We start from the raw sequence: 13,034 nt of genomic DNA, 5'->3' as shown, positions 1-13,034 counted from the left end.
AATCTTCTGGGCAGCTTATATCTCTCTAGTGCCCTGCATTTAAGATTCTTTAACTGCCCTGAACTCTGACCTCTGCCTTCTCAGCTCAGGAGGCCTGTGGTGCTCTACGTGGACTCCAGTTGTTGTACCCAGGCAGAAAGCTGGGACTATCGTGGGCTTCAGTTTGTGAGGATCACAGTACTGCATTGCCTGTTGTCCAGTCCTTGAGAACGATTATCTCATGTATTTTATCCCATTTTATGGTTAACAGTGGGAGGTTAGTGTGGTACCCTACTTCATTATAGCCTGAAGTAGATCTGCAAGCCTAATTTTTACATCTTAAATTTGAAATTGATAATGTATATTCTGATTTCAGAAAAAGAAAACTTAAATGTTTTTTGAAGTCAGGCTTCCTTGGAGGTCAAACTAATTAGAAATGTTTTTCAATTTCAGTCTATATAGATGAACACATAGGTACGTATCTATATTTATATCTACATCTATATCTAAATCTGTATCCTTATATTGTCTTTATATACTATAGTAATACGATTGTTTCCATATTCTAATCCTGATGTTTTATCAGGCATCATGCCCTAGTTGTCCATAATACATTTAGGATTTCTATCCTAGAGTACAGGGTGGAAATATAGAGCTATTCTGTAGCATCAAGGTAAGAGTTTCCAGAGATGAGATACTCTTACCTTTTTAAAAGGATGGCAGTTGGTGCTCACTATCTTAACCAAGTTACTGAGTTGTACATTGGAGATATTGGGCCAAACTAGCCTCCTTCTAATACGATGCAATGAAAAAGGACACAGTATCACTTTAGTGTCATTCTTGCCAAAATCTCATAAATTTAGTCATGAGGGAAACATCAGACAAATCCAAATGGAGAGACATTTAATAATGGTCTGTACTCTTAAAAAATGTCAAGGTCACTAAACACAAAGAAAGGCTGTTCCAGATTAAAGGAGAAATAAATAGTTGATGTGACAACTAAAAGCAATGCGTGATTCCGGGTTGGATCCTGGATTGAGAAAAATAATAGCTATAAATGACATTACTGTGATAATTTGTAAAACTTGAGTATAAACTGTGCAGTAGATAATATTGTGTTAATATTACATTTCCTCAATTTGATAACTGCACTTTGGTTATCAAAGACAGTGTTCTTGTTCTAAGGAAATATATATTGAAGTTTTTAGGGATAAAGAGGCATGATGCTTCTAATTTACAAATGATTGAGGAAGTAATATGCATGTATATATATATTTGTAGAGGTAGATACAGACATAAAATGACAAAGCATATAGGGCAAAATATAAAAAAATTGGTAAATCCGGGTAAAGAAAGGGCATATGGGAGTTCCTTGTGCTATTATTGCAACTTTTCTGTAAGTTTAGTATTATACCAAGGCAAAAAGTTATAGCCAGAAGAATAGAATTTAGAGAAATATCTTTGGTTGTAAGAACAGAGATCCATCAAGCTACATAAAATAAAAAGAGACACAAAAATCCTTTTGAGTTCAACTAACCCTGGTGTCATTGAGATCACTGGAGCCTGAGTTTACTTCCCTCATATCCAGATGCTATGTGGTTTCTAATCTTTGCTTTTTTTGTGTATTTGCTCTACTTTTTTCTATATACTGGATTCGCCTGCTTTACTCTTGGTTGCTGCACTTTAGAACTTGGGTTTGCTCCCCAAAATAGCTAACTTGGTGTGTTAGTTTAGATTCTTGGGAGAGAATCTGAATGATTGTTTGCTAGCTAATGGATTGCTTAAGCATGTCTCAGGTATTTATTCCTAACTTGCTCAATAAATAATGAGGTGGGGCCGGTGAGAGGTGTTGGGTTGGGGTTATGGTAGCACACTCACATGATATTTAGGGCTTACCTTCAGAAGCTGAGGTATGACAAGTTCTCTAGAAGGTGTTATGGAAAGATCTGGCAATGAATCATGTCTCTTAGACCTGGCCAGCTTTGTCATATTGTTTTTTGGCTTTAGTTCCCTTTTAATAGATCCCAAAAATGCTTCTGTGAAGGATCTTTGCGTGGAATTTGGTTGTCCATCCTCCTTTCTGCAAAAAGGAAGAAGAAATATTGTGTGATTTAGAGGCAAGGGAATTGAATTTTTTTTTTTTTTTTTTTTTTGCATAGTGAATAGATAACTGTGTCTTTCTCCACCATTCATAACATTCAAGTCATGAATTTGTTTTATGTTAACTTTTGTTTGTGAACTATAAAATCTCAGTTTGATATGTTAATATGATATGCATGTTTATCTTGCTAAATTTATATTATTTTGTATTTGAAACAGTAATTGAAAATATAAAGTGTGTTTCAAAAATTTTCAAGGAAACATTTTGAAGGTACATTAATAATGTTAAAATTTTTTTCCTAAATGTTGTTGATTGATATTTTTGCATACTTACTTTGTGCCACACACTGTCCTGGGCATGGTCATTTAAATTATTTTATTGAATGTAATTTTCACAATCCATTGAGGTAAAGATACTTTTTCTTAATTAGCAGAAGAGGAACTAGAGTGTCAAAGGATCACTTGCTCAAAGTCGCAACAGTGAATATATGGTGGGATTGGAATTAGAGCTGGAAAAGAGGTCTGCCAGACTTCAATGTATAATACTGTCTTAAATTATGAGAAATCGTGTGGCCAAATACTTTCACATTTGAGATAATCAATTTCCTGTTGCTCTTCTAGAAACCTGTCACTACTGCTCCTTTAATTCTAGGATACACTTCTTATTATTAACAAGATTGGTTACATTTTTGGCTTTGCTCAGAGCACCGTTGCACGTGGTGTTGGTTTGGAGAGGATAGAAGTTAAGGAATGCTTGAAAGGAGATAAAGTTACTCCCTTGAGGGAGCTGGGGTCTGTGATTCTGGAAGAGAGAGCTGGAAAACTGTCAAAAGATACGCACTTATCAGTAATTTGCCATTTTTATGGATATTCATTCTCAAGTCATATTTACATATGTAGGTTAATTAGAGTATTTTAAAATGAGCAAATAGACCAAAGAAAAAAAATAAAAGGTTGGAAGAGACTTACTGAAATGAAAAATAATGAAGAGCAAAATACTGTGTGGATTTAAATGTAAAAGCAAAATGTCACTTTAAAATGCCTTTTTCTTTTGTGCGGGAGAGAATGGGGAGAGTAATGAATCTGTACTTAGTATTGTCTGTTTTGCCTATTAGGTGAAAGTTATTTTAAAGACTTTTAATTAGCTTGAAAGTAATTAGAGGACTGAAGTAAACATATTGGTATATGTAATGTGATTGCTAGAATCTGTGACTACAAGGTAAAGGTGGAAAATGATAACTGTCCTCTTTTAGGGAATTATTTTAATTTAATTGTGTATTTTTTGCCAAAGGGAAGGTAAATTAACACACCTTTGAAATATTTTTCTTGAAGTTGGACATGAAAACAAAAATGATGGAAGCTAAATTTCATGAAGAAAAGCTTAGGCTGCAACAGAAACATGATGCTGATGTTCAGAAGGTAGGATATATATCTTTTATTATTTTAATTATATTGAATACTAAAAATATTCTAGGTCTTATGATGATCCATCCAGTTATCCATCCATCCATCCATCCATCCATCCATCCATCCATCCGTCCGTCCGTCAATCCATCCACTTATTTATGTACTTTATAACATTCTGTTATAAAATGGAATATGCTAAACTAATATCCCAGCAAAAGTTGATTTTTTAACTTTATTAGCTAAACATATGTGTTTATTTAAAACCTTATATTTACATTACCTTTTAGTTCTTCTTAACTATTGCATTTAGGCTGACCTTCTTATAGTCTGTTATCTGCATTCTATCATTACCTTTCATGAAAGTTGAAATAAGACATCAGTGGTAAATACTAGGATTTGTTTTATTGTAATATTCTTTTGGTTTTCTGGTAATTAAATTTCCTTTTTAATTAAAAAGGAACTCTTGGACTTGCATGCATTTTAATGCTGGCACTGACAATAAAGGTTTGTTTTTTAGGTAGCTCATTGGGATTGATGCTTTCTAATCTTTCAGCCTGTATTTTCAAATAAAATTCTTTTTTCTTAGCTGGCACAGCAAAAATCTTTAATTATGGTTATCCTACATGGGATTTGGGTTGTTACTATATTTTAGTAATGATTAAAACATTTAGTGATAATAATGTATGTATGTGTTTTTTTGAAATACATGAAGGTTGATCCAAATGGAAACTTTGCATTTCCTGTTTCGAAGCTAAGACTATGATTCTGCTTCCCAAAACTGAGTACTAGAGACAGAGGCAGGTAGTTGCAGTAGTTATAACATCAGGATTATGTATCCAAGCTTTTTTAGAAGGTTAATATATATATTAATATTTAGTAAAATACATATTTGGCTCATCCTTCAAAGCAATAAGGAGGAAACCACTGATTGGATATTAGAGAAAAAAAACTGAACTCTGTTTTTCCAGTTTCCTCTCACCCATTCAGATATTACAGGCAAATATTTTTTTGCTCTTACTAGAGTTTTACTTTAGTTTAAATTGTTTAGATAATAAGTTCTCTATCATAAGTATGTTAAAGAATCAGTAATATAATTTCAATATAACATATACAATTGAAATAGAGTCTATTGATGTATAAGATAAATGAATATAAAAATTTATTTGGAAAAATTATGGGGATGGAATTTGAAATAGGTTTCTTGGTATATCTGTTACAAAGATTTATTCTAAGTAACATATTTAATAATAAAATTCTTTCCAGAAATTTCTCTTTAAAATAAATCCTGAAATTTATTTGCAGAAGACAATGCAACTAGTTTGAAGTACCAGGTAAAATATAAATAAAATCCTTCACTTTATGCTAGATTTGAAAAGTATATTCATCAGTTTATTGCTTGTCTGGCATTTTCTAAGCATCAGGAACTGGCGAGGTGTAAAATTTGGAGTGTTTTACCTATTAGTATACATTCTTTTTCTTTTTTACTTCTTTATGGATATTATTATCCAGAGATGGGATCTTACTATGTTGCCCAAGCCGGAAGAGGACAGTGGCTATTCACAGGCATGATCGTGGCTCACTTCAGCCTCGAATTCTTGGGCCCAAGCGATCTGTAAGCCTCCTGAGTAGCTGACTATAGGCATGTACTACTGTACCCCGTTCTTTTTTGTTGTTGTTGTTAAGCTGACTTTTGGGTGTATGGAAAATATGACCCAACCATAAGAAAAGTAGATATTCCTTTTTCCCCTTGATTAGCATTTTCTCTTACTTGCTATCTTTTTTACATTTTGGTTATTTCTGTAGTTTTTGTGAGTATAAAGTATTTTGAAGTATAAAATCACAATTAAATTTTATTAAATGATTACATCTAAAACTTCTGACATAATATAAATTCACAATAGATTTTAATGCAATTTTTGACGTATTTTGAGCTGATTTTTCTGATTCACAGTAGCAGAGCTAGATATAAAAGAGGCCGATTACATGTCATCTCTTCATGTATCTGGGAATTCTTTTACTGTGCACTATGAGGATAGAAGGGTGCTTGTAGGTGGATCCAGGGACATGCCCAGCTGAAGAATGTTCTATTCCAGTGCAGTGTGATAAATTATACTCTCCCCACCTGGCAAATTTCTGATGGCTTCTCTCTGCCATTTTATGACAGCTTAATTTCTGAATTATATTTTAGGAAATCACCTAAATTATTATTTATACCGTCCTTAACAAAATTATTGTATGAAAATCTCCAACAGATAATGTATTTCTTTCAGATAACCAATTATTCTTATATATTTAATAATTTTCTTAATGCACTATAATATAATTTTTACAGTTTGGGGGAAACCATTTATTAGATTAGCTGAGGTAGACTTACAAAAATATTATGCTCATTGAAAAGTTATATGATTGGTTCTTTACGAGTTTCTATTAATATCTACCTGCTAATTCACCGTTCACTTATTATCTGCTGGCATTTGCTAGCAGATAAACAACAGTAGATATCATAAGTGTAAGAAAGATATGTGAAGAGAAATATTAGACACATACAATTTCACCTATTTTTATGCTAATCTGGGAAAAAGAATCCCTAACTCCCTTTCAGGACAAAACACTTCTCCCTAATTTACAAAACACTGACATTTGAGAATCAATTTAAAAAGTCACTTAAATCACTACAATGCCAATTTGTGGCAATATTCACTAGTCAAAAGGAGGGAAATCTCACAATTTCAGGCAACTTGGAAGCTTCCAAGTGTGGCAGATCATATAGATTTTACCTTCTAGCTGCTGCAAGAGCAAAATGTGAACTTCTGACTAGGCTAGAATTATTAACATGGACATGCACAAAAACACACACATCTAACTGAAACAGCAGAAAGTAAAACCATGGATAAGAGATACTACTTTATGTGTGTGTGTGTGTGTATATATATATATATATAATTTCACAGTGTAGTCATATTTGCTACAATCACTTTTTCTATTTATGTTTTAGAATTAAATATATCAGGATTCAAAAAATTGTCCTATATGTAAAGTAATACAGTATACTGAAACATTTTAAATTTATTTGCAGATTTTAGAAAGAAAGAATAATGAAATAGAGGAACTGAAAACTTTATACAGGAGTAAACAACATGAAACTGAAGAGACTATTAGAAAGCTTGAAAAGAAAGGTGATGTTGTGTTGTTACATACATCTTTTAATAACATTTCCATTTTATTTTAGTGATGTGGAGAATAAAGTTTTATTTCTGACCTTTTATAGTATGAGGTAGGAATGTTTATGTGGGCTTTCATCAATGTATAAATTTATGTAGGCTTCCATATGAAGGGACAAAAACTGTGTGTGTGTGTCTCTGTGTGTTTGTGTAGTGACAGTGATGGGGTAGTAGTGGTGGTTGGTTTAGATACGGAGTTGGAAGAGTGTGTTGCTTTCACTCCCTCTTCTTAACTCTAGCCTCACTGGGATACAGCTGCCATAGAGTATTGAGGGCAGTCATAGAATTAGGACTTACAGGCGTTCATGAGGAAGTCAAAGCAAATTATTCTTCTTTATCTAGTAAAATTCATTACATTAAGTATCTACTTTTATGTCTGATAGTATATGCTGGTATTGTGATTGACAGAAAAATTAAAAAGTATTTCCTATTTGCACTTTTATTAAGAAGAAAAAGAAAGCATGTAATCAAGTATTAAGTTGACTATGGACAGATGGAAAGCCCGGCATGAGGAGGTAACTGCTTGAGCTAACTCTGACCCTAGTTGACTATGACTATGGGTTGAAATATCTACATCAATAGGTGATCATGAGAGCGTGTGTGGAAAATATTGTTTCAGGAAAGGAACTTTTGTAAAATCTTGTGAAGTTTTAAAGTCTTGGTTAGTTGGAGAGAAGAGTTGCAGGTACTGGGATGAGAATGCTGAAATAGGTAAGTTGTAGGAAGGGTACTTCTCAAGCATCATTCCCCTCCAAGGAGTCCTCTATTGCTTTGAGGAAACCTTTCGCCATTATTCTAAGGGAAGTAATGTGGTAAAAGAAAGAGAAAAATAACACCATATTTAGCTAGAGTGGATACCCTATGCATTAAGAGAGAGATTTTAAAATATTAAGAAAGTTGACTTGGGGCTAGATTAAGTATGACTTTGAATTTTAGATTTAGAAGCTTGAACTTTGTCCTGTAGGTGCTGGATGTAAAGAGCCAGGGAAGGATTTTGAGATGTGAGTTTTAGGGCCTCATGTTTTGGGAGGAGTAGCCTGGTAATGGAGGGTGTGTTGAACAGAGTAGGCCAATTCCAAGTCTGTTAGGCAGAGGCAGAATGGAGTGAGGGAGAGAGCATTCTACTTATTAGAAAACATAGGCTCTAATCTCAGCTCTGTTATCAGTGTCCAATATATGATAGCAAGTCGTTTCTGGGCCTTGGTTTACTCATTATAAAATGGTGAGATCAGAATAAATAATATATAAAGTCCCTGCCAACTCAGAGATGTTCTGCTTCTGTGCTGCTGTAATTTTGCATGTTAAGGTGAGAAGGATTTCTGAATGATGGCACTGGGAGTAGTTAGAATGGAACCGAAGAAGAAATTTTGAAGAGTGAATCGTGATTTAGTGAATGAGAAGATCTAGGCAATGAATAAGAGAAAAGGAGAAGGGAAGGTTTTCATTTAGGATTTTCTGTATGGAACTTACTGGCTCTCCCCCAGTTCACCAAACCTGAGTATATTTGAATGAATGATAATGCCTTTGACAAGTTAGGACAGCAATTACATAGATAAGTTAACCAATGAAATAAATACTTTTAGATTCATTTCCACCCTTAAATGTTGGTAAAAGCAATTATAAATTCGTTTAGGTTTTTTCTCCAAATATTATCCGTGGCTAGAAAAATATTTTAAATTTATTTCCAGGTTTTCTTTACCCTGATTCAAAATAGGTAATTCAAACATGCCTAAGGTTTAAAAATGACGAGGTTTTAAAAATAATGTTTCTAAAGGCATTTTGAATTGCAACCAGATCTTAGTTTAATTTTGGAAGTGTAAAGTAAAATATATTGTAGATGGTAAAGACTCATTTTAGGTTAACTTGGATTCATCTTGTCTCCTTCATTGTTGCATAGTTGAGTTATAAGAGTGAAAACAATTTTTAGGGAAATATTTACAAAAATTTTGCTATCTTGAAGTAAATGAATAAAAACGTATTTAGTAAACTATGATAATATTATATTCAATTAAAAATGGAGCTGAATTTATTTTACTATCCAGAAGACATGAATATATTAACACATTTTCACTTAAATCAGTGACTGTTTAAATAATTATAGTAAAGAAGATAGAAACATAAATGATTTATAAGGCAAATATTTTATCTAATTTAAAACCTATTTCATTTTAGTAACATAAACTTCGAAAATGATTTAAAAGTATCTAGCAGCAACAATATATTGAAATGAGGGGTTCCTTTATTTATTCATTCAGTATGCATCTTTTTGAACATTTGCCTGTGTGGCACTGTTATGCCCTGTGGATAAAAAGTTGAAATCTCTTTCTCTTCCGTGAACATAGTCTCATTAAAGAGGAAATGGGCAAGTAAATCACTATAATGTTAATAAGTGATTTAATTGAGAAATACTCGAGGTTTCATGGGAATAAAGAGGAATTTCTTTCTGTCCCTGTAAGGGGAGAAATCTGGTTGAGTAAATCATGATTTAGTGATTCTTTATGACTGGTTCATAAAGAAGGTGTGATTTTTGAGTTGAGAGTCTAAGGATGAGTAGGAGTTTTTCAGTAAGGGAGGGAAGGGCATTCTAGGTAGATAGACAATCATATTTAGGCAGTGCTATGAGAAAGAATATGAACTCAGGAATCTGCAAATAGGTTGGTGTGTTTATAATACTGGTTTAAAACATGCAAATGGGAAGAGATATGGCCAGAATCACGAGGAACTGTTGTCCTTGTCAGAGGCTTTGACCTGTATTTATTTTTTAGATGAGGAGAGCTGTGGAACGTTTGTAAGCCTGGGCGTAACTACCAGATTTGCACCAATGAAAGGCCTCTTTATTTATTTAAATTTTAAAAATTTCAATAGCTTTTGGGGTACAAGTGCTTTTGGTTACATGGATTCATTGTACAGTGGTGAAGTCTGAGACTTTAGTGTACCCATCACCCAAGTAGTGTACATTGTATCCAATATGTACCTTTTAGCCCACACCGCCTTTTCCACCCCCTGCTTCTGAATCTCCAAAGTCCATTATACAATTCTGTATGCTTTTGCATACCCATAGCTCAGCTTCCACTTATAAGCGAAAACATACGGTATTTGCTTTTCCATTCCCGAGTTACTTCACTTAGAATAATGGTGAAAGGTTTCCTCAAAGCAACAGAGGACTCCTTGGAGGGGAATGATGCTAGAGGCCAATACACTGTTAAAATTGTCTAGGGAGCCAGTGATGATGAAGGGTTAACCAAGCCAGTCTGTGGTGGTAGAAATCGAGAAAAAGAGCAAGGAATAAAAGATACTTTAGAAGAAAGCATTGAGAAGACTTGGTGAAAAATTGAATTATCTACTAATTGGTGCACTAAATTTTATATAATCAAACTCTATGTATCTAGAATTGGTTTAAGTATGTTTTCATCATTTTCGACAGTTCAGACACTGATACGTGACTGTCAAGTTATCAGAGAGACTAAAGAAGACCAGATTGCAGAACTAAAAAAGATATGTGAACATAGCACAGAATCTCTAAATAATGACTGGGAAAAAAAGGTAAGCTACATAAAATAGTAATGGAAAATATAAAAGTTTATGCTTCCAAGTAACATATTTAATTATAATAGATTTCACAGAATATACAGAAAAGTATAAAAAATAACTAAAATTCTCAGCTGTTTAGAAATAGCTACTGTTCATGTTTTGGTATATTTTCTTCTGGAAGTCTATGGTCTATAAAATAGTTTTTATTTAGAGAATATTCTTTTGACTAGCTCTTGAATTTAATTAATGTTCTAGATTTCTTATCATAGCTGACAGATTTTAACAGAATTAGTTAAACAACACTAAAACAATTTTTGTTAATTAAGCCATTTTAATTTTGAATTTGGGCCATTGAAGCATTTCTTTCCTGAAATTTTGGATAATATAATATGGACTAGAATTTATTGTATAAACTTACTTTATTTTTGATTGACATGTAGTGATTTTACATATTTTTAGGGTACAGTGTGATATTTCAATACATAGATACATTATATACTGATAAAACGAGAGTAATCAGCATTTCTCTCACCTCAAACATTTATCAGTTCTTTTTGGTGAGGATATTCAAATTCCTCTCTTCTAACTTTTTGAAATATGTAATACATTATTATAAACTATAAGCACTCTACTGTGCATTAGAAAACTGTAATTTATTTCTCCTGTATTACTGTATTAGTCCATATTCATACAGTTATAAAGAACTGACTGAGACTAGGTAATTTACAAAGGAAAGAGCTTTAATTGACTCATGGTTCAGCATGGCTGGGGAGGCCTCAGGAAACTTACAGTCATGGCAGAAGGTGAAAGGGAAGCAAGACACCTTCTTCACAAGGCGGCAAGGAGAATGAACACAGGAGGAACTGCCACACATGTTAAAACCATCAGATCTCATGAGAACTCACCCACTATCATGAGAACAGCATGGGGGAACTGATCCCATGATTCAGTTCCTTCCACCTGGTCTCTCCTTTGACACAGGGATTATGGGGACATCTACAATTCAAGATGAGATTTTGGGTGGGGACACAGCCAAACCCTGTCAATAACTGTAACATCATACCTCCTCTTTAACTTCTCTCTATTGCCTTTCCTTCCTCTCCTCCCCTACTTCTTGTAATCGGTATCTGATCTCTACTCCTATGAGCTCAACTTTTGAAATTCCGTGAGTGTGATTATGTATTTGTTTTTCTGTTCCCAGTTTATTCCACTAAACACAATGTCCTTCTAAGTTTGTCCATGTTGTTGCAAATGGCAGGATTTCATTCTTTGTTGTAGCTGAATAGTATTCAAATGTGTGTGTGTATGTGTGTGCGTATCTATCACATTTTCTTTATCCATTCATCCTTTGATGAGCACTTACGTTGATTTCATATCTTGATTATTGTGAATAATACTGCAGTAAACATGAGAATGCAGATATCTCTGACATATAGATTTTATTTTCTTCAGATATATATCTAGTAGGGGGATTGTTGGATCATATGGTAGTTCTATTTTTAATTTTTTGAGGAACCACACTGTTTTCCCTAGTGGCTGTACTAATTCATATTCCCTCTAGCAGTATATAAGGGTTCTCTTTTCTCTACATCCTCACCAACACTTGTTATCTTTTGACTTTTTAATAATAATCATTCTAACTACAGTTAGATGATATCTCATTGTAAGTTTGATTTGCCTTTCCCTATTGATTAGTGAGGTTAACATTTGTCACATACCTTTTGGCCATTTCTGTGTCTTCTTTTGAGAAATGTCTGTTTAGGTCCTTGGCCTAAATAAGTCATTCGGTTATTTTTTAATCATCAGAATATTTGTTTTTTTGCTATTGAGTTGTTTGAGTTTCTTATATATTTTGGATATAAACCCCATGTCAGATGTATAGTTTGCAAATGTATTTTCCCATTCTGTAGGTTGCCTTTCACTCGTTGATTTTTTTTTTCTGTGCAGAAGCTTTTTAGTTTGATGTAATCCCATTTGTCTTTTTTTTTTTCTTGCTTTTATTGACTGTGCTTTTGAGGTCCTGTACAGAAATTGTTGCCTAGATTTATGTCATGGAGTTTTTCCTCTATGTTTTCTTCTAGTAGTTCCATAGTTTTGGTTCTTCCGTTTAAGTCTTTAATTCATTATGAGTCGATTTTTGTGTGTGGTGAGAAATACAGGTCTAATTTCATTGTTCTGCATGTGGATATCCAGTTTCCCCAGCACCGTTTATTAAAGAGACTATACTTTCCACATTGTATGTTCTTGGCGTTCTTGTCAAAAATCAGCTGGCTGTAAATGTGTGGAATTTTTTCTGGGTGCTTCATGCTGTTTTATTGGTCTGTGTGTCTGTTTTTATGCCAATGGCACACTTTTAGTTACTACAACTTCGAAGTATATTTTCATGTCAGTTACTGTGATGCCTCCACCTTTGTTCTTCACACTTAAGATTGCTTTGGCTATTCAGAATCTTCTGTAGTTACATGCAAATTTTAGGATTGCTTTTTCTATTTCTGTGAAAATGTCATTGATATTTTGATAGGGATTACATTTGAGTCTGTATATTGCTTTGAGTATTATGGATACTTTATTTCATTTAAAAAAATAATTTCAGCTTTTATTTTAGATTCAGAGGGTACATGTGCAGGTGTGTTACATGGTTATACTGTGTGACACTGAGGTTTGGGATATGAATGATCCCATCATCCAAGTAGTGAGCATAGTAACCAACAGTAGTTTTTCAGCCATTGTCCCCCTCTTTCCTCTAGGAGTCTTCAGTGTCTATTGTTCCTATTTTTATGTCCATATATACCAATG

The 13,034-nt window shown here is 33.5% G+C and overlaps 1 protein-coding gene across 14 annotated transcripts in view; it reads left to right on the top strand.

The window, feature by feature from the left end:
• Positions 1–13,034, top strand: part of LOC105469025 (centrosomal protein 112) — a 535,394-nt gene that overhangs the window by 98,313 nt on the left and 424,047 nt on the right. For all 14 annotated transcript variants that reach the window (XM_024788889.2, XM_071083480.1, XM_011719542.3 and 11 more), the window contains 3 exons: positions 3,412–3,498; positions 6,563–6,662; positions 10,132–10,250. In XM_024788889.2, the coding sequence (XP_024644657.2) occupies positions 3,412–3,498; positions 6,563–6,662; positions 10,132–10,250 (306 nt within the window). The remainder of the gene's footprint in view (positions 1–3,411; positions 3,499–6,562; positions 6,663–10,131; positions 10,251–13,034) is intronic.

This window comes from Macaca nemestrina, chromosome 17 (assembly GCF_043159975.1).
Source record: "Macaca nemestrina isolate mMacNem1 chromosome 17, mMacNem.hap1, whole genome shotgun sequence".
In the NCBI taxonomy this organism is placed as follows: domain Eukaryota; kingdom Metazoa; phylum Chordata; class Mammalia; order Primates; family Cercopithecidae; genus Macaca; species Macaca nemestrina.
The sequence above is the reverse complement of the archived record's forward strand: the minus strand, read 5'-3'. Positions and strand labels throughout refer to the sequence as shown.